Source organism: Myotis daubentonii, chromosome 7 (genome assembly GCF_963259705.1).
Source record: "Myotis daubentonii chromosome 7, mMyoDau2.1, whole genome shotgun sequence".
NCBI lineage: Eukaryota > Metazoa > Chordata > Mammalia > Chiroptera > Vespertilionidae > Myotis > Myotis daubentonii.
The window spans coordinates 48271266-48293936 of NC_081846.1; the positions used below are offsets into that span (position 1 = coordinate 48271266).

Below are 22671 nucleotides of genomic sequence, written 5' to 3' on the forward strand. Positions count from 1 at the left end.
GTGGAAAACCATATTGTAAGGACCCTTAGGCCACCTGGTGGTGGTGGGAGGGATGTGGGTAATTGACCATCTGAAATTTGTTATCTTCTGACTCCATGACCCTCTAAATTCATTCTGTCTCAAAATAAAGTTGGTGGCTAGAGTGCCTTGAATCTTAAAATATGTGCCCTGCATGTAATTTGCTCCACTGATATTTAGTTTAGATTTAAAATATCCAATTATTTTGCATGACGAGCTCCAGTTCTTAATATTACAAAATGTGAACTTCACAGAACCTCTTGTGCAAAACAGAATCAGAACAGTAAGCAAATGAAAGATGTTTCTCCTTATTTAGTTTCTTAATTCTGAATTTCCTCATGATATTCATTTGTATTAGCTGATACACTTAATGCTGAGTGTTTATTATCCATTTTATGAATGTGTCCTATTTCTAAAGCAAATGATTGCCAGGACTAAACCCCTTGAACAGGTTAAAATATTTTACTGTGTAACTTTTAGAATAAAATGATTAGACTAGTGAGAGTTAGAAATTAAACTGACAAGGGTTATAAACCAGGTATAAATGAAAACCCAGACAGTATATATTAAAAACAAAACAAAACAAACAAACAAACAAAAACCCCTGATTAAATGACCCGGATATACCTTTCACTTATTGTCACACAAAATCTGACTTCTCATATACCACATCTCTTCCTTTCCTTTCTCTAAGTTACCTGATTCAAAGAATATATAAATATATTTGTATTTATATATACATATATTTTAATATATTTTATTGATTTTTTACAGAGAGGAAGGGAGAGGGATAGAGAGTTGGAAATATTGATCAGCTGCCTCCTGCACACTCCCAACTGGGGATGTGCCCACAACCAAGGTATTAACTTGACCAGAATCGAACCTAGGACCCTTTAGTCCACAGGCTGACGCTCTATCCACTGAGCCAAACCGGTTAGGGCTATTTATATTTTTGTTTGGTGATTTTTCTGTCTAAATAACTGTCTAAACAAAGCATTTTTTTTTCATTAAGATATAATTCACATATCATAAAATCCACTCTTATAAGTGTACAGTTCAGTAGTTTTTTGTACATTCACATGATTGTGCAACCATCATCACCACTATCTAATTCCTGAACATTTTCCTTATCTCAAAGCATTTATTTTTACAACTTAATCTCATGTCTACAGAGTTCAGCATTCTTCCTAATCAGAGGATACTCCAAATCAGTCCTAAATCAGGTTTCTCAGAAAATAACATGTCGGGACAGATGTTAAACATGTCTATGAAAGCACGTGAGGCCCATAGCAATAATTAGTTGATGATTGGAGAGCATTGAATGTGATGGTTCTGGACAGTCAACTTACTACATACAGGGTGGGGCACAAGTCAGTTTACAGTTGTGAGTATGTGAAACACAGAGTTTATTCTTGCATTATTTATTAATTATTGAATTATTTTTCATATGAACAACTGTAAACCTGTTGCTCCACCCTGTATACTACTACACTAAGAACAAACAGCTTGAATATAGGGTCTTATATCTCAGAAAAATAGAATAATACAGTCATCTTCCCTTCAGAAATTTGCAATAGCTCTTTCCTGGAAAGCATAGATAAACCAATGAATACACACCCTCCTCCATACCACCCACTGGCCCCAACTTCTGCCTCAGCAGTTTAAGGACACTTCCCCTCCCTCTCACCACAGATACTTTTGTTAATGGCTTAAAAACTGTGATTGGCTGGTTTTAAATTGAAAAAAAAATTTTTTTTTTTTTATTTAAGTCACAAACAGTATACCAGTGTCACAAAAGAATGGAGAAAAAGATCACTTGAATTTGACTACTTAGAGACTTTTCCCCTTCAAGTGAGACCCATTTATTATACTCTTTAAATAGCATTTCGGAAGTCTCTTGGTATGTAATCTTTAATATAATGCACAGGATTCTTGTCGTATCTTGAAGCACTAGGAGGGAATGTTTTTGATGTTTTTAAACATTTAAAAATGTAGATGTACATATCTCATTCTCCAGTTTCATTTGTAATGGGAAACATGTAAAGTTACCCTAAAAATGCAAATGAAGCGATTAGCAACTCAAATTTAGGAACCTGCTTTATAGTCATTGATTGAGTGAGAGATCTCAAAAGAAATAATCTGTTCAAGTTAATATTGAATTTTTCATTAGAAAATGGTTTTAAGATATGATCATTACATTGAAGATTCAGACTTTGAGGTTTTGATACCCACTGCTAACCTCTTGCACAGTAACTTAGTGGATAATTTCTACATGGATCTCTGTATAGGCTTAAAGAAAAACAACAGAATAAATTAAAGCCCTGTTATCCAAACAAACCACCTCCCAATCTATTACATTTTTTCACCTCCTTGTTTACAGTTTAGACACTTTGAAGAGATTTAAACGTGTTGCGAGGCAACTAGCTCCTGAAGCATAACGTATTTCCTTCAACATCCCAGCCCATTCCTTTTTATCATCTTCATACCTGGTAGAGAAAAAAGAGTAATCAATAAGCAATTTTTAAGTAGATAGTTCTTTATGTGTTAAATACACAAATGTGAATCTTTGAGGAAACCCCACTGGCTCTTAGCCAGAGGAGGTTGCCCTTGACCAGTGTAGAATAATACTTGAATTTCTCCCAAATATTCATCCTTTGAATGAGCTATGTCTGAACTGCCAGTATTTAATTTGGATGCTTAAGCAGTTAAGTCTTACCTGGGAATCAGACTATCCAGAGATGAGGAGTAATACACAGGCAATGAATCATTCACTTTGGACTGATAGATAGATATGGCTGGTTTTTTATGAATCAAGGCCAACAGACTCTACCTTAATGTAAGAACTGGATGAGCAGGTTATGAATGTCATTTGTTCTCATACACTAGTGCTCAGCACAGACCCTGACACTAGTGGTTACACCATAAAAATCTGTTTTCCTGCCCCTGTGTGAGTACTACTCTGACTGCACTTGATGTTAAGATCTGGTTGTTCCCTGTGAATATTCAGGGTTATCAAGTTACAGACAACTCGAATTCCTCTGCCTGGTGCCTGGAATGCTTTTCTCTCTTTGTATGAGAAACTCCTAAATGCTGCCTTCTCTCTGAAGTATTTCTTGCCTTCTTTTCTTCATTTTTCACATTGTCCTTTAAATAGTATCTTGCCTGACCGGTTTGGCTCAGTGGATAGAGCGTCGGCCTGCGGACTGAAGGGTCCCAGGTTCGATTCTGCTCAAGGGCATGTACCTTGGTTGCGGGCACATCCCCAGTGGGGAGTGTGCAGGAGGCAGCTGATCAATGTTTCTCTCTCATTGTTTCTAACTCTCTATCCCTCTCCCTTCCTCTCTGTAAAAAATCAATAAAATTTATTTTAAAAAATAGTATCTTTATAGCAATTATTCTGTTTTATTCCCCCTCCTATATTTATGTTCTCAACAAGCTCAAGGGCATTTGAGGAGAAATAATAAAGGGTGACCTAAAATTCACGCAAGAAGTAATTTTGATAGAAAACACAGGTTTATAATTAAAAATTGTAAATTTTTTATTGATTCATAAAGTATACAGTATAGGGTTATGTATGGAATAGCATATTGGGTAAATGGCCTCCACGGCTTTGCTGGCACATATGCATTCTTTTGTTAGTGCCTGAGCAGCCGCATTTTTTTAAAAATATATTTTATTAATTTTTTACAGAGAGGAAGGGAGAGGGATAGAGAGGTAGAAACATCGATGAGAGAGAAACATCGATCAGCTGCCTCCTGCACACTCCCTACTGGGGATGTGCCCGCAACCAAGGTACATGCCCTTGACCGGAATCAAACCCGGGACCCTTCGGTCCACAGGCTGATGCTCTATCCACTGAGCCAAACTGGTTAGGGCAGCAGCCGCATTTTCGAAGAAGAATGGTCCGATGATGCCTCCAGCCCAAAATCCGCACCAAACAGTGACACGTTGGGGATGCATTTGTTTCTCAACAATCACTCGTGGATTTTCTGAGCCCCACATGCGACAATTTTGTCAATTAACCAAGCCATCAAGATGAAAATGAGCCTCATCGAAATTCAGCCACATTTATGCAAAATGGTCATGGAAAATTCCAACAAAAGAGTGCGTATGTGCCAGCAAAGCCATGGAGGCCATTTACCCAATATGCTATTCCATACATAACCCTATACTGTATACTTTATGAATCAATAAAAAATTTACAATTTTTAATTATAAACCTGTGTTTTCTATCAAAATTACTTCTTGCGTGAATTTTGGGACACCCTTATATCTTACTCATTGTTTTCCTTCCAGAAGCAATCATTACTTGGCATAAAGGAATACCCGAGCTCTGGCTGGTGTGTTAGTGGTGAGAGTGTCAGTCCAAGCACCAAAGGGTGTAGGGTTCCATTCTCAGTCAAGAGCAGGTACCTGGGTTGCAGGTTTGATCCCAGCCTGGTCCCCTCGTGTGGGAGGCAGGCAATCGATGTGTCAACCAATCAGCTCCCCCCCCCCCCCCACTTTCCTCTCTCCTTCCACTATCTCTAAAAAAAATTAGTGGAAAAAATATCCTTGCGTGAGGATTAATAATTAGCTGGTACCTATGTAAGATATGCACTATGTGACTTAATTTCTTCAATAGTCCAAATTTAATTCTCAACAGTTGTATTATACACCAAGTGATTTTTATGTAGAGAAAAGTAGGCAAAAAATATTTTACTACTAATAAAGGGAAGAACCTTAATTATCTAAACAAAATTTGGGGCAGCAAATTAAGAGAATGTTTTTTTTAAAAAAATTTATTTTTATTGCTTTCAGAGAGGAAGGGGGAGAGAGAGAGAGAGATAGAAACAGCAATAATGAGAAAGAGCTGAAACCGGTTTGGCTCAGTGGATAGAGTGTCGGCCTGTGGACTGAAGGGTCCCAGGTTCGATTCCGGTCAAGGGCATGTGCCTGGGTTGCGGGCACATCCCCAGTAGGAGATGTGCAGGAGGCGGCTGATCGATGTTTCTAACTCTCTATCTCTCTCCCTTCCTCTCTGTAAAAAATCAATAAAATATATTTAAAAAAAAATAATGAGAAAGAATCATTGATTGGCTGCCTCCTGCACACCCCCACTGGAGGTTGAGCACAACCTGGGCATGTGCCCTAACTGGGAATCGAACTATGACCTCCTGGCCACTGAGCCATGCCGGCCTGCCGGGCAAGAAAGGATGGTTTTTAAATGACCTAATGAAAAAATGACACTTGAGCACGAGGAAGTAGAAGTTAAATGAGGCTGAAAAGGTTTGCTTCCTGGCAGTTATACTGATCATTGTCATCTCTTTTTTACATCTCTGCATGTGTGAATAGAACCTCACTATGAAGTTGAGGGCAAATGGGCAGCCACTTTTCCAAAGATCAGTGGCTTTCCACCAAGTCACACTGATTGCTGGACCCCCACCTCCAGACTCAGTAGGTCTGAGGTGAGGCCTGTGAACTGGCATATTGGGCCAACACCAGGTGCTGCTGTTGCTGCTTTGGGAACCACTGCGGATTATTGGTTCTCAAATTTGACTGCACATTGGAACCATTTGGAGACATTAAAACAATTGATGCCTGGGTTCCACCCTCGAGATTGAATTAATTGGCCTGGGCATGAGTTTTTAAAAGTTCCCCAAGTGATTCTAATACACAGCAAGGTTTGAGAATCCCTGTTCTAGATTTTATTACCCAAATGGAAAATACCAGTACCTACAACTAAAATTTTACAGTCGAGCAGACAATGGTGAATGCCCCCTCTTGCCTTTTCCTAATCCAGTGGCTCCCAGACTTGTCAGCACATTAGAAGCATCCAGGGAGCTTTTGAAAGTTACAAAACCCCAACCATACCTGAGACTAATTAAGTCACAATCAATAGAGGTGTGACAGAGTGCCAGTATTTTTTGAAGCTCCCTAGGTGATTCCAGTGAGCAAGCAAGTTTGGGAACTGCTGCCCTAACTGTAAAATAAACCATAATCAGAGATGATCCCTCTCTCAGGTTCCTCTCAGCAATACCTTTAGCAGGAGATGTACTTTCCTTTGCTGCCTACAACTTCCTCTTGCTGAAGCAACTTGGCTTTTGACTGCTCTTGGGAACCAGAGTAGCTCATGTGGAGTTCATCTTGTGACAGCACCCTTCCTTAACACCAGCAGCTGCGCATTAGAACCATCTGGGAAGGTTTTAGGAAACAGTGAAGCCGAGGCCCTATCTCCAGAAACTCGGATTTAATTGTTCTGTGTTAAGGCCCAGGAACCGGTATATTTTAAAAGCATCCCAGGTGATTTATAATGTAGAGCCAGGGTTGAGAAACTACCTACTTATTGTTGGTTCCTACCCATTTTCTAAAACCCCTAACCCTTCCAACCATTCATTAGTTCATCCTCTTTTTTTTTTTTTTTTTATTGCTTCCAGACTTTCCCCATTTCATCCTCTTGCTAAGTCTAGCCTCTTGCCTGGGAATCTCCAGTTTCTTTCTCTTCCTCTTCCTTTCCTTGGGGAAGAGAAGGGTAATAGTTAACTTCCTCTTATAGCCACTTTTTTCTTGCTCTCTACACAGCTGGTTACTATTACAGCAACATAAGGAAATGATGGATGTACAAAATAATTGCTCAGTTAAGCTACTGGCCTTTTAGATCCCCAAGCACAGTGCCTGGGCTGACGGCAGCAGTTCACTGGCTGGGAATAAGGCATGTGCTGGTCTAGGTATGGAACAAATAATCACTTTTCACTTTCAGGCTCAGGGGTATGCCTTCAGTGATCACTCTTCCCAAGCTGTATCTAAACTTAAACATGCAAATAAGTCACCTGGGAATCTTGTTCAAGTGCAGATTCTGATGTAGTCTAGGGTGGGGCCTGGGGTTCTCCATTTCTAAGCTCCCAGGAGCTGCCAACTCTTTGAGTACCAAGGCTGTGGATAATCTGGTGACAGGCCAGGCAAGGCCATCCAGATTTGGGGGTAGGGGCTAGTCCAGGGGTGGGCAAACTTTCTGACTCGAGGGCCACAATGGGCTCTTAAACTGGACCGGGGGGCCGGAACAAAAGCATGGATGGAGTGTTTGTGTGAACTAATATAAATTCAAAGTAAACATCATTACATAAAAGGGTACGCTCTTTTTTTCCAATAGTTTTATTCATTTCAAGCTGGCCGGATCCGGCCCGTGGGCCGTAGTTTGCCCACGGCTGGGCTAGTCTTTAAGCTGAGGGGAAAAGCATGAGTTCGGCAGTTTCTGGATGTTCAGCCTGAACTCACGTATGCTCACCTCGGGCAACTGAGATCTATTTCCTGTAAACTTAGATCCCAAGCACAATGCCTGGGCTGAAGGCAGCAGGCATGTGGTTTTCTGATGGTGACCAGACATCTATACACTGTACACCCTGCCTCTGACTTATGTGACTCTTCATGACACAACACTTATCTGGGAGGTAAAATGGATGGCTACTTTTTACTTTTTAAAAAAGCTTTTCTAGCCCTAGCTGGTTTGGCTCAGTAGATAGAGCATCAGCCTACAGAATGAAGGGTCCTGGATCGATTCTGGTCAAGGGTACATACGATCCCCAGCAGGAGGTGTGCAAGAGGCAGCCTATCAGGGATGTTTCTCATCACTGATGTTTCTATCTCTCTCTCATTCTCCCTTCCTCTCTGAAATTAATTTAAAAATATAAAATTTTTTATAAAAAAGCTTTTGTAACTAAATCCTCAGGAAATATGTAAAACCATAGAAATTAGATTTAAAATAGAATTCATGAATTGGTGGAAAACTCAAGAGGTTAAATATTTCTTCAGAACTCTGTTTTAAATTCTCATTTAATTGGTTAAGAACAAGCCCAGATAAGTTCTGGTTAGAAGAAGTAGCATGTGCAAAAGTTCAATTAGATTCCGAGTCTACCACCAATAAGTAGTTTACATGTTGGGAAAGTCTGGCTTACTATTTACTTAAAAATTGTTCATTTTATCAGTTATCACTTATCTGAATTTGATATTTGGTTCGGAAAATCGGAGTGGAGAGAACTTACTTCCATATATCATTGACTTCAGTGGGTGCAAACTCTTTGGATTCCAGCTGAATCATGGCAAAACCACTGATGGCATACAGGGATCCAGCCAGACTGACTAAACTGATGGAACTTCTTTCCTGGGGAAATTCGGTCATTGCTTCCCATCTAGGAATTATTGAAAATAATCAATTTAAAACTAAAGAAATGCCAACTGTATTTACTGACCAATTATAGGTAATTATAAAGAAATTCAAGTAGCATGGGCACCCAAAATTAGAAGATGAAATTTGCTACTAGGAAATATCTAAATATTATTCCTTTCTTTGAAATAAATAACCAGATTAGATATAAAGTTCTCAATATGACAATAACATGTATACTGTAGACAATCTGGAAAATACAGAAAGGTATAGAAGAAAATAAATATCCCCTATGATCATACCTCCCAGACTTAATCATAAGCAACATTTTGGTGTAATTTTGTCATTTTTATAAAAGGATACACTTAAATATAAACATCCATTCATACATATGAATGAAACTAAGAAAATAATTACAATTTTGTGTGCAGCTTCTTTAACTTTTTATATCATGAGTTTACCCATATTATATAGTCTTCAAAAACATGATTTTCAATGATTATTTAAGTCCTAGCCATAGAAGTTCCTTGTAATTTTCAGATACTAAAGTCTATTGTAATCAGGCATACATGGTTTCTTAAAAATGTAATAATAGTTTACTCTAATTTTTTCTTCATTGCTAAACTGAGAGTATAAAACTATATATTCATCCAGATGTGTGAGCTCAAAAATTTTAAAAATACTAATTTTATGTAAGTATTTGTCTAATGTTTTCACATTAACTTTAAGCCAATAAAAGCTTCTTCTTCGTCTTGCCTCCCATTCCCCCCCCCAAAGCTTAAAAGTTAAAAATTTAAGAATATCATAAAGAGCATAAAAGAATTAAACTTCTGAAGCACTCACGCTTTACAAATATCACAAGCTAAGGTGGAGGTTTTTTCATCCTTAATGAAACTACCTGTTTCAAATCAAATAACTTTATAGAGACATGTATATCCACCTACGTGTAGATAATTACTCAGAAGTGTTACCTTTGCATGACTAAATTCACGAAGTTAATAACAAGTACGAATTAAGTACTTCAACATTACCTTGAGGGTCATGCGTTCCAAATTACAAACACATGTAATGCAGCAAAATGTTAGGCATTTTTACACTCAGTAACAGGAAAAGAAACCCAGATGAAGATATTTTCTCTTTAAGCCTTACTTTCCTGTCCTCCTCTCTCATGTTCTAGAAAGCTTGACATTTATCCAAAGTTAACACTTAAAATGTATAGTGATTCATATGCAGTAACTCACTTATTGGTTGTGAGGTCAAAAGCTTCAACAGATGCTGAAAGACCCTCTTCAGTGACACCTCCTGCAACCACAATTTTGCCTTTATGGATAGCCACTCCGAACATCGAACGTGGGGTTTTCATTGGAGGCATATCTTTCCAGTCTCCTTTTTTTGGGTTGTAGATAAATACTCTGTTTGTACACTTTCTGTAAACATAAGAGACAACAAAATGATCCTTATAGAACCTTTCTTTTTTGAAAGAAGCAACTTCACTAGTCATCTAGCTTTGCTTCTCATATGAAATATGTAGTACAGCAGAGGATCAGAAAACCCCCAAAGTATTCTTTTTCTTTTTATTGAATTTATTGGGGTGGCACTGATCAACCCCAAAGTATACTTAATCTGAACATATGCCACCAAGCAAAGGACAGTTTCAAATGTGAGGACCAAAACTATTTTATAATTTAATGATAGTACTGGAAGGTAGAACACCTTTACTCTGTTGTTGTTAATCCTCACTTGAGGATATTTTTTTCCATTGCTTTTCAGAGAGAGTGGAAGGGAGGGAGATAGAGGTAAAGATAGAAAGAGAGAGAAAGAAACATTGATGTGTGAGAGACACATCAACTGGTTGTCTTCTACATGTGCCCCAATCGGGGGTAGGAGGTGGGAAGCGAACCCGCAACCCAGGTACATGCCCTTTACCAGAAGTCAAGCCTGTGACCCTTCAGTGTGCAAGCTGATGCTCTAACCACTGAGAAAACCAGCCAGGGCAGGATACCCACATAGAGTATATTTTAATCCTGCTACTGAATTCAACAGAAGAAATGAATAGAGCAAAATATAAACCATAAGACCTTCATTGTGTGTTAGTAACAAAATGTTTATTTCATTATCTGAATATCCTAAGAATGAATCAGTTAACTTAAAAAGTAATCAGCCGAAACCGGTTTGGCTCAGTGGATAGAGCGTCAGCCTGCAGACTGAAAGGTCCCAGGTTCAATTCCGGTCAGGGGCATGTACCTGGGTTGCGGGCACTTCCCCAGTGAGGGATGTGCAGGAGGCAGCTGATCAATGTTTCTCTCTCATCGATGTTTCTAGCTCTCTATCTCTCTCCCTTCCTCTCTGTAAAAAATCAATAAAATATATTAAAAAAAAAAAGTAATTAGGTGAGAAGGCGAGGGTAAGAGATCAACCGAAGGACTTGTATGCATGCATATAAGCATAACCAATGAACACAAGACACTGGGGCATAGGAGAGGCCGGGGGAAGGTCAAGGGAAAAAAAAAAAGAGGAGACATATGTAATACTCTTTGTAATACTTTAAGCAATAAAAAAAAAATAAAAAAATGAATATAAAACTAAAAAAAAGTAATTAGGTGAGACTGTACCTATTTTAAAATTTAACTATGTAATATGATGGCTCATTTAATTTCAGTTCATCATTAATAAACCAATGTATTTTAAGAACCCTGGGACTATAGATTAGACAACTAATCATCTGAGTTGATGAGTAATGAGAACAGTTTTATATGCTAAATGCTACCAGAAAAACTTGGACTCATCTGAATTCTTCTTCTTAGTATGTTCCTTATGTTTCGTTAAAGTTATCCACAATTCACTGATGAAAGTTTAGAATTCCTAATAATAATTGATTAACTGAATATATTTTTGTAGCCAAAAAGCAAACAAACAAAATTCCAACTTTTTGTGAGGACAATTTTTTTCTTCAGTCTTAGAACAGACCAGATACCTGAAGTAGGAGTATTTCTTCTAATATTTGACTATGAATATTACTTTAGAATTTCTTGCCCCTCCAGTGTAACTCTGGTTGAGCGCTGACCCATGCACCAGGAGGTTACAGGTGAAATTCCTGGTCAGGGCATGTGCTAGGTTGCAGGCTCAATCCCCAGTAGGTGGCGTGCAGGAGGAAGCCAACTGATATTTCTCATTGATGTTTCTATCTCTCCCTCTCCCTTCCTCTCTCTGGAATCAATAAAAGAAAAAACATTTAAGATTTCTTGACTAGAACATGATACAAAGTCATGTTCTTCACATTTAGTGGTGATAACTAGTGCAATTCAGTGCTTATTTTTAAATAATGACTCATTTCAAAGTTCTTGACTGGCATTTGCCAAGCCACCCCTTGGTTAATCATATTCTCAAGGTTACTATATTCTTACTGACAAGACTTGTATGCTTCTTACTGACATATCAATTTCCTAGTTACTAATACTTGAAGGAAACAATTTAAGCCACTTGGCAGGGTCATTATGTTTCCCAAATCAGAAGTGCTTAATAGATTTTCCATTTCATTTACTTAGGAAAAAATGCCCCAAGTAAGATTTTTTTTTTTTGAGCTATAGAACTTTCATTTCAGATACAGTGGGTTTGGCAGTTAATCTTGAACAGAAATTTTGGTCATCCAAAATAAGATTTTACACTGGGTGGGTTTATAATATGGCTTTCCTTTATTATTATTTTTAATTTTTTAAAAATTAAATCTTTATTGTTCAGATTATTACAGTTGTTCCTTTTTTCCCCCGCCATAGCTCCCCTCCCCCCTTCCCCCCCCCCTCCACCCTCACCGCCCCCCACCCCACTGTCCTCATCCATAGGTGCACGATTTTTGTTAAGTCTCTTCCTGCATCCCCCACACCCCTTTCCCCCCCAAGAATAGTCAGTCCACTCCTTTCTATGCCCCGATTCTATTATATTCACCAGTTTATTCTGTTCATCAGATTTTTTATTCACTTGATTTTTAGATTCACTTGTTGATAGATATTTGTTGTTCATAATTTTTATCTTTACCTTTTTATTCTTCTTCCTCTTCTTAAAGAATACCTTTCCCCCAAAAAAGAATACCTTTCAGCATTTCATATAATACTGGTTTGGTGGTGATGAACTCCTTTAGCTTTTCCTTATCTGTGAAGCTCTTTATCTGACCTTCAATTCTGAATGATAGCTTTGCTGGGTAGAGTAATCTTGGTTGTAGGTTCTTGGTATTCATCATTTTGAATATTTCTTGCCACTCCCTTCTGGCCTGCAAAGTTTCTGTTGAGAAATCAGCTGACAGTCGTATGGGTACTCCCTTGTAGGTAACTGACTGTCTTTCTCTTGCTGCTTTTAAGATTCTTTGTCTTTTGCTCTTGGCATTTTAATTATGATGTGTCTTGGTGTGGTCCTCTTTGGATTCCTTTTGTTTGGGGTTCTCTGCGCTTCCTGGACTTGTAAGTCTTTCTTTCAGCAGGTAGGGGAAGTTTTCTGTCATTATTTCTTCAAATAGGTTTTCAATATCTTGCTCTCTCTCATCTTCTGGCACCCCTATAATTCTGATGTTGGTACGCTTGAAGCTGTCCCAGAGGCTCCTTACACTATCCTCGCATTTTTGGATTCTTTTTTCATTTTGCTTTTCTGGTTGGGTGTTTTTTGTTTCTTCGTATTTCAAATCTTTGACTTGATTCTTGCGATCCTCTAGTCTGCTGTTGGGAGTCTGTATAATATTCTTTATTTCAGTCAGTGTATGCTTAATTTCTAGTTGGTCCTTTATGACAACCTCGAGGGTCTCATTAGATTTCTTGAGGGTCTCATTAAGTTTATTGGCGGTTTCTAGAAAATTCTTGAAAAACCTTAAAAGTGTGGTTTTGAACTCTATATCCAGTAGTTTGCTTTCCTCCATTTCTGTCATCTGTGTCCTGTTTCTTTGTCTCTGCATTTTTTTATGCTTTGCTGTGTTGATAGAGTGGCTTTCTGTACTAGGTGTCCTACAGGGCCCAGTGGCTCAGCCTCCCCAATTGCCTGAGGTAGACACTCTTGGTGCACCCCCTTGTGGGCTTTGTGCACAGTCTTGTTGTAGTTAAGCCTTGATTGTTGTAGGTAACACTGGGAGGGATTGACATCCAGGCCAATTGGCTGTGAGAATCAGCTGTGTCTGCAGTGGGAGAACTTCTGTGCTGGAGATACCCCTCCAGGGCAAGACTTGCTTCAATGGGACTTTGGTGCTCACTGAGTCTGCCCCCTGAGTGTGTCCTTTATGAATCCGAGGAGCTGCAATCTGGATGATCCCACTCTGACCACTGGGCACACTGGCTCCTGGATCTCTAAGGAGGTGCTAATCTAGCCTCTGCCTGAGGCTATCCAGCAGGAGCCAGCTGTGACGCAATGCAAGTTGCCCTGGGGCCTTGGGCCAGCTGCAGTTTGTTAGGTAATTATCAGATTGCAAAGGGCCTCTGTGGCTTGGGCAGGGCGGAGTCCCAGGGAATCAACAGGGCGGAGCGAGCAGTTATGGCTGCTCTCATTCCTGCCCTCAGAGGCCCTGCTTCTCAGTGTCCTGCAATTGCTGCAAGCACCCCCGAGAGAAAGCTGCCCTTGAGTTCCGACCAATGCCAGATAGTCCAGTTTCTCCTGTATGAGTCTGGGTCCCCAGAGACTTGCCCGGAACTGGAGCTCAGAGCTTGAGACTCCCTTCCGATTGAAAACGACAACTGCGCCCTCAGCCGCCAGCTCGCTCTCCGTACGCCGCTGTACCTTAGCATTTTATTTCAGTACTGTGCCTCCTCTGAGTCTCGGTATGCTTTTCTCTTTCCTTCTAGTTGTAGAATTTCCACTCATCCAGCCTTCCTGTGGTTCTAGATGATGTCCGTTCCGTCTTTTAGTTGTATTTTTGAAGTGGTTGTGTGAGGCAGCATTCTCCGGTGTTTACCTATGCCACCATCTTGGTTTCTCCTGGCTTTCCTTTAAATATTCATTTGACGGTAATAGCTGGGATTGAGGAGGACTTCAAAATTTCAGAATGTTTCCTTTGACTATAAAATGATTGTATAAAAACTCATTGGCTTTTTGAATCACATTTTAGGTGCCATGTTTGTCATTCTAATTGAATATTAACCATTAACTCCAGAACATAGAATTCTTTACTTCTAGCACATTTCCATATTTCACTCTCCTTTCCTGTTTGCCCTTATAATTCTTAAAAAAAAAAAATCCTCACCAGAGGATATTTTTTCCATTGCTTTTTCAGAGAGTGTGGAAGGGAGGGAGTGGAATGGGGGAAAGGGGTAGAGAGAAAGAGAAAGAGAGAGACAGAGATATCCATGTGAGAGACACATGGACTGGTTGCCTCCCCACAGACTCCCAAATCTGGGGGCAGGGAGGGAATCAACAACCCAGGCATGTATCCCTGACTGGGTATCAAACCTGGACCCTTCTGTGTGTGGCGTTGCACTTATAATTCTTTTTTTTTTTTTTTAATAATAATTCTCAATTCAAATTAGAGTTTTCAGGGGCAGGGAATATTTCTCACTATTTTAAACAGAAAATTACCAATTTACCAGACAGGCTACTGTCTTAGCTGACTGACTTCTAGGATATCTGAATTCAGGTCTCCCTTTGAGTTACATGATATTTTTCCTTATTTCCTATCCCTTGAGAAGTGCCTAGAAATGTCATGCAAACTTACGAATGGGCACCAGTGGGCATACCAGGGTTAAATATTGTGAATACTCCCTTTGTCCAGGAGTAAAGTGAAATATTGCTGAAGAAATAACTGCCCTATTTTCAGTCACCATGCTTTTCAGTTTTAAGCTCACCTATCTAAATCCTCTTTTATGAATGTGAAGTACAAATCCATGATATTTTTATGCACTATTGTTAGTAATTATATTTTAAATTCTAAATTAAAGAGATATACTTCATTTTTTATCTCCTTCTAGCCAAATGAATTAAAAAAGCCCATCGGTTTTAATGCAGTAAAATATAATTATAAAATAGCTAAATAAAATATTTGATTACTAGAGGCCCGGTGCACAAAAATTTGTGCACTCAGGGGGTGGGGTTCCTCAGCCCAGCCTCTCCCCTCTCACAGTCTGGGACCCCTTGGGGGATGACCACCTGCTGGCTTAAGCCTGCTCCACGGGGGATTTTTTGGGCCTAAGATGGCAATCAGACATTCCTCTGGCAGCCTGGCAGCCCTTGGGGAATGTCCACTTGCCAGCGGGGAGCAGACCTAAGCTGTAGTCGGACTTCCTTAGCGCTGCTGAGGAGGCAGGAGAGGCTCCCACCACTACCGCTGTACTGGCAGCCATCAGCCTGGCTTGTGGCTGAGCAGAGCTTCCCCATGTGGGAGCACCCTGACCACCAGAGGGCAGCTCCTGCATTGAACGTCTGCCCCTGGTGGTCAGTGTGTGTCACAGTGCCCAGTCATTCCCAGTCTTTCTGCTGTTAGGGTCAGTTTGCATATTACCATTTAACTATATAGGATAGAGGCCTGGTGCATGGGTGAGGGCCGGCTGGTTTGTCCTGAAGGGTGTCCCGGATCAGGGTGGGGGTCCCGCTTGGGTGCCTGGCCAGCCTGGGTGAGGGGCTGATGGCTGTTTGCAGCTGGTCACACCCCCTTCAGGGTGGGGGTCCCCACTGGGGTGCCTGGCCAGCCTGGATGAGGGGCTGATGGCTGTTTTCAGGCTGGCCACACCCCCTATAGGGTGGGGATCCTCACTGGGGTGCCTGGCCAGCCTGGGTGAGGGGCTGAGGGCCGTTTTCAGGCTGGCCAGCGACTGAAGCTCCCATCCTCTCCTTTTTTTCTTTTTTCTTTTTATTCTGGGATTTATTTACCTTCTATAATTGAAACTTTGTTGCTGTCACTGGAGCTGAGAGCTTCTCGCTCCAGCTCTGAAGCCACAGCCTGCTGAAAGCAGGTATCTGGGGTTTGTTTAGCTTCTATAATTGAAACTTAGTTGCTTTCAGAGCTCAGAGCCAGGCCGCGGCAGGCGGGGAACCTTGGCTTCCTCCAACACTGAAGCAAGCAAGCCTCCTGCTTGCTTCAGCTGCGTGGCTGCCACCCGCCATCTTGGTTGGCAGTTAATTTGCATATTGCCCTGATTAGCCAGCCAATGGGAAGTGTAGCGAAGGTATGTTCAATTACCCTTTTTGTCTTTTATTAGATAGGATGCTCCTAAGTACTCCTTTTCTACTGTAAGACTGCTTATGTTGGAGGTATTATGAAATCACCCTATATAATAAAAGCCTAATATGCTAAGTGTCCAGTCGTCCGGTTGGCCATTCAACCAATCAAAGTGTAATATGCTAATGATATGCTAAAGCCGCTCAACCGCTCACTATACGTGCACTGACTGACCACCAGGGGGAAGATACTCTGACCGGTAGGTTAGCTTGCTGCTGGGGTCTGGCTGATTGGGACTGAGCGAGACGGGCCAGACACACCCTGGAGCCCTCCTGCGATCCCTCCCCAGCTGGCCAACCTCCTGCATCTAGACCTGTGCCTTCTCGCAATCCAGGCTGACCCCCCCCCCCCGCAAGTGCACAAATTTTGTGCACTGAGCCTTTAGTTTATAATATACTCCAATAACTTTTTAAAATTTAAAAAATTTCCCCCCAAAGACTTAAGGGTGAGAACCAAGTCCTATTTCACTGTGGAGACTTAACTGAAAAGAGGAAGGAACCCTTGTAATAAAAAACCACTTGGATGTAAAACACCAGGCGGGTTCAGGGTACTCACTTGTCATCTGTCTTTCCTCCTAGACAGTATATCATCCCCTTATGTGAAACCACATTATGGCCATAGACTTTGATAGGAAGTTTTTTTATTTCATTCCATTTTGCAGCCCTAAAATCAGAAGATGAAAGAATTTATTTATAAGCTTTCAGTAAAAATATGAATGTTCTAGACACTCATATACCTGAATGCTTAGGAAATGGGAATGTCATGCAAACTTACACAGGATCATAGCATAATACTGTATCCAGAGAAGCCTCCGTTTGAAGGTCTTTGCCTGCAACTACATAGATTTTGTCATCTGCCTCTCCCAGACCGAAAAGACACCTCGCTGAAGGCAAAGGTGGAAGGCCAACCCACTCAGATGCAACGGTATCAAGCTGAAAGAAAAAAAAAAAAAGAGGAAATGTGGAGCTTGTTAGCAAAAGGTTACAGATGTACCAGAAACTATCTATACTTTCTGAGGTAGTCAAAGATCTTGCAAGTAAAATACACTATAAATCAAAAGTATTATATTTTACTTAGAAAAGTGAGAAAATCTACTTGGTTTAACAAAATAGCTGAAAGTAACAAAATGTGTAGGACTTTAAGAAAGGAAAGAGAATGAAATGAGTCACAGGAGGTTGGTTAGAACTGTGAAGTTAGTTGTCAAATTTTCATCGCTCATTCAGGTTTGAACAGGGAATCATAATACTTTTAGGACACTGGCGAAAGAAAGGTTTTCACTGCAGGGAGGGTCACAGTACGTGAGTGATCCCCGCATGCTATATTTAACATGCTCCCCAAGCCGGCATCCGGGACAGCTGGACCTGTCGCTCAGTCCACAGACAACTGGAACGTTAGGCAGTATTTTCTTCCTTCCAAAACTTTTCAGGTTTGCTTTATTGCTTTATGAGATAGGCAGGTGTTCTAGCTTATAACCTCCTAGCCTTTTGTTGAGCATCAACTGAAATACCTTTCTCTTTTTAAAAAATTTATATTAGGAAGTAACTGCTTATTTTTGCTATTGCCACTTCTGCAAGCCTAAGATCGCCTTCTAAGTGTCCGTGCCCTGGGGGAGGTGATTTTGGTATGTCTGGCATCAGTTTCATCTTACTGTTACTACTACAACTTACTATTGGTAATTTTAAGATTTTCCAATTTGCATTTAGGACACCAAGGCACAAGAAAACTGCTCTCAGAAGGTAGTGTCATCATAGGCTTGTTGAGCTCTCTAGTGCTACTTCTGTGCAGCAGAAGAAAAAGAAATAGGGCCCAGAATAACTGGATACCAAGAACAGATGTAGGCCCTAATGGCTGTGGTATAGGGAGGAGTCCCTGTGGAAGCCCATCAGTATCTGGTCTAGGAACCTTGGTTAAAGCGAAGTACTAATTAAGACTAGACGAGACGAGTGGTTTAATCCCCATATGTGCATTAGCTTTGCATTTACTAATTTCGATATCTACATTGTGATCACTAATGTTTTCATTTTTGAAAAAAAGAAATCCTTTGATCAAGAAAGTGGTGTGCAGTATAGTAGAAAGAATAATGAACATTTATGGAGTTTTGACTCTGTGACAGGGTTTGTACTAAATGCTTTACTCGGGTAATCTCATTTAGTTCTCCAGGATAGGCACTTCGATTGTCTCCATTTCACAGATGAGGAAACTGAGGCACAGAAGGGTTGAACAGTTTGCCCAAGCTCACAGAGCTTGTAAGGGATATCCGAATGCAAGCTACATAAATCCATAGTTTTTGTCTTAAAATGGGAACAGAAACCCTCTTGACCCCATGCGGGTGGGTTTATTGCCCACACTTTGCAGTACTGTCTACATCCCCTACCACTCCTAATGGGTATTTCCTGCAGCAGAAGGAACAGTAGACTGCCTGCCAGACTTTCTGATACATGAGTTGTCAAGCTATTGAACCACTATGGCTCTAGTTTCCTCATCCTTAAAATTAGGGTTTGGACCTAGATTATTTTAAGATGTGGTGCTGTTCAAAGATTTGACGAATCTATTAACTCTATGGAAAAAAAACAACCCTCTCTTACCTATGTAAAAAAATTCTCATAATCTATTTACAGTATACAATCAAAGGCCATATTACTCCTAACTTAGTACTTTTTAAATAGATGTGAACAAGCAAAAATGCAACACCTGAAATTCTCATACCTAAATTTTCTTTTGAGTCATTACCCTCTTTTATGATTGGATTTTTTCTACTTTAATGCATTAAAAGAAACTTAATAATGAGCCTATGATAGTATGAATAATTCATAGTTATATTAAGGAATCCAGTAGAAGAGAATCTCCTATAAAATAATTGTTATTTGGGTAGAGATTTATTTATTTATTTTACAATGCTAAGACTTCTGCTAACTAAAAACTTCATAGTAAGAAAAATCAATATGACAGAATTTCATTTAAGTTCATTTGAATGTCCCCTAGAGCAGTGGTTTCATGCATCAGAATCACCAAGGGGGCTCACCCTCCAGAGTTTCTGTCCACAGGTCTGGGCAGGACAATCAGGTGTTTTTATCCTGGCATTTTGTTCGACTCTGTGTGCCTTTTAAAAGGAGCAAGGCATGGGCAATGACAGGGAGCTGACCCTTTCAACTTTGTATAACTTTTTATGGTTATAAAAACATCAAGCAGTTTTCTTGAACCAGAAATGAGAGGCTAAGTCAATAAAAGTAAGGGTAGTAACAGGATGGAAGAAAATACAGATAAGGCTGTAAATATTCCATGGATCTATTATTTCTAGGTATCTATCTGTATTTTGATGTAATTTTTACTTCCTAGATATATAATTATTCTTTTAAATTGAATTTGCCCTTTTTGAAATTAAAATGAGGGCTTAGGAAATTTTCTGTCCCACATTCAAATACTTATGATTACAGCTTGTATTTTATTTTTTTATTTCTAGTTAACATTCTTCAGTAGATCTTTGAAAATTAAGAAGCATGGTTAACATGTATTATTACATTTTTCAAGATTAGAAAAAGCTGGTTTAAATGCCATATTTGTGAATGCACAGTATTCACACACTTTGAGAGTACGTAGTTACTGTGGTATGACATTCTACACTTACTTAGCTCTAGCCTTCCCAACTCAAGTGCCCAGAAATCCCAGGCCATGACTAAACAAACTCTTTGAGCTAGCCGTAAGCTGCAAAATACTGGCATTGGCATTAGTGAAGATAAAGATGAAGCCACTGATTCCTTCATAAACTGATCAAGTACAAGGTGTTGATAATATGAAACAAACTCCCTTCAGACAAACTACAAAGAGTCTATTAGTTTAGGATTTGTTTTCTAAGAAACTTCTGTGGTTTTACAAAACAGATTAAGTTGTAATAATGTCTAAGTATAACTGTGATCCAAATAAATGTGATCATTTATCACATATAAAAAGTCATTGTAAATTCCTAATATTGTGAATCAATTCCAATTTGTGACACTTGTGCAGACAGTTTTTCCTAGAAGGTAATGCAAAGTGCGAAATATACACACACAAGTTCTTATCACTTTCAACAAAATTATATTATAGGCAGCAACCATAAATAAGAGGTGACAAATTAGTTTCAGGAAACTTGGAAGAAATTAGAAGATCTGTTTAATTATAGCTTTTTTGGACTGGAATAGGACATCAAGTAGAATAAAATGCAAGCAGCCTGAATAATTTGCAAATCAGCTAAGTGGATGGTGAGTAACCACCTTGCCTTTATATTTCCACTTGTATAAAAATTGCCTTTCTTACCTGGAAGAAGTATGACTGTAGAGGTTGATCTTTATTTTCTTCATCCACATATAGTCCTCCTACCACATATACCTGATTTTGTTGGGTAACGACGCTGGAATGATTTCTGGGAATCTGTTCAGCCAATGCAGTAAGGTAGCATTCATTTTCCGTGGGATCATAAGCCACTGCAGCTGTGTCATTAATCAAGAGGATGAGGTCTTTGACAAACATTCCATGCCTGGGAATGTCATTCAGGTAACCAGGAAGTAAATCTTCATCACCAACATCTCCATTCACCTCACCAGCCCCAGCCTTGTCTGCATTCTTGCTGGGTTCTGGAAGTTTGCCTGCGAAAGCGTCTTTGAGAACTTTGATTTTTTTCTGGAGTTCTGGGTTGCTTTTAATGATATCATCTTTCTCAACATGATCTTTAAAATATTTTTCTGTCATCAGGCGAAAACGGATACAATCAAACACTTCGCTAAGGCTTTTAACTCTTTCTTTGTCTGTTCGCACCCATTTCATCACCGCCTCAAATACTGTTTCTTCCTTTTCTACATTTAGGCTGTCATTTGAAACGACTGAGATCAATTCCTGTGGCGACAGTTGCATGAAGTCCTCTTCCTTACAAATCTGTACAAAGCGATCAGACACAAATTCCCGGGCCGAGATGGCAAGTCTGGGGCAGTCAAGGAGAAGTCCTAATCTTAGGATGGCTAGACAGTTACCAGGAGCCAGTCTTTTCTGAAGATAAGAGACACAGACAGTGAACACGGAGGGGATCTGAAAGCGGCTGGCCAGTGCAAAAATATCTTGCACGTTTCCATCGTTGAGATCAATACTGGCGGAGTAGAGGTACTTGATGATTAAATCCAGCATGGCAGAATCCACATTATCTAGTACTACCTCCTTTTTTTTCGCCTCATCAATGTCAGATAAAAAATACTCACGGAAGTAAGGACTACACGCTGACAAAATCAATCTGTGGCACGGAATACTTTTGTCGCCAGCTTTTAGGGTGCAGTCGATGAATTTCTTCTCATCCAGGAGATCTCTTAGACCATCCTGAAGAAGGGTGGATTGGTAAAGCCGCAGTTCCTCGGCGAGTTCCCGCTGCGATTCCATTTTGGGAGTCACCTGGGTGAGGAAGGGGACACTGAAGGCCGTAGCTCCGCGCAGCACACAGGTCTAGCTGTGCAGAGGCAGAGCAGTGTGCTTTGCCCAGCCTGAAGCCTTTGCAATTTAATCCCACCGGCTAAATATAGATACCAACTCCAACGACGGGAATTCAGGAGAGCTGGTTTGGAAAGAAGAGTGGTTCTTGCAGCTGTTATAGATGGAAAGGAACAACTGAAACTTTTTATCACGAAGGAAATAGCTCAGAAACAAGAGATTTAAATGAAGTGGAAAGCTTTAAAATACATAAAGCATTAGGAGGTCAGCTAATAAAGGCTATTACAAGAAAATGTTTATTGAATTAACAGAAAACTGAATCATAAAAATGAGTCAGTCCACTAAAAATGGCCTGGTGGCAAGCTACTTGGCTATCTGATTAATCATGCAAAGGTCAAGAATATGGGGTGAGTTCATTTGAATACTCAAGCAAGATCCCCTTTCCAAAAACTGTTACAAAGCTTTATTTTCAACTTACAACAGTGAGGTATATACTTTTCTTTTAGAAACAGGACACCAAAAGACTTCTACTTATGTTCTATAATTATAGTGGTTTTACAAAAACATTAAAAATAATACCCTCATCATAACTGAAATAATAAGTATAGAGAAACTGCTAATTTTCTAAGACATTCTAAATTATCTTTGTTAAATGGAAAAAGTATAATTGGTATTGAATTACATTATAAAATTATTTTATTCACACTCTGCCTCACTCTACATAGTATTTGGTGTGGCAAACAATAGCAATAAAATAAGTAAAATAAAAGCTGTCATCAAGACCAAAAAGAAAAAGAAATAGTTTAAAGTCAATACTAGAGAAATAAACCCATACACAAACAATTTGATCACTAAAGATATCCTATGATGTAAAGTGTTTAAGATG

General features: G+C 39.7%; 1 protein-coding gene across 1 annotated transcript; it reads right to left on the reverse strand.

The window, feature by feature from the left end:
- Positions 1-759: 759 nt before the first annotated feature.
- KLHL41 (kelch like family member 41) lies at positions 760-21830 on the reverse strand. The gene is made up of 6 exons (XM_059704188.1): positions 20631-21830; positions 17112-17269; positions 16893-17000; positions 9400-9585; positions 8037-8183; positions 760-2504 (listed from the first exon to the last, which is right to left on the reverse strand). The coding sequence occupies exons 1-6, from the start codon at positions 21735-21737 to the stop codon at positions 2393-2395; spliced, it is 1818 nt and encodes a 605-aa protein (XP_059560171.1). The 5' UTR covers positions 21738-21830; the 3' UTR covers positions 760-2392.
- Positions 21831-22671: the final 841 nt, after the last annotated feature.

What these genes read in the sequence shown, in the direction of transcription:
- KLHL41 (XM_059704188.1), bottom strand. Translation starts at nt 21,737, where the DNA reads ATGGAATCGCAGCGGGAACTCGCCGAGGAACTGCGGCTTTACCAATCC. An exon ending in TACAGTCATACTTCTTCCAG is followed by an intron (nt 17,270 to 20,630) that starts GTAAGAAAGGCA and finishes TTTTTCTTTCAG; the next exon opens with CTTGATACCGTTGCATCTGA. An exon ending in GAAGTCAATGATATATGGAA is followed by an intron (nt 2,505 to 8,036) that starts GTAAGTTCTCTC and finishes TTTCTCTACCAG; the next exon opens with GTATGAAGATGATAAAAAGG.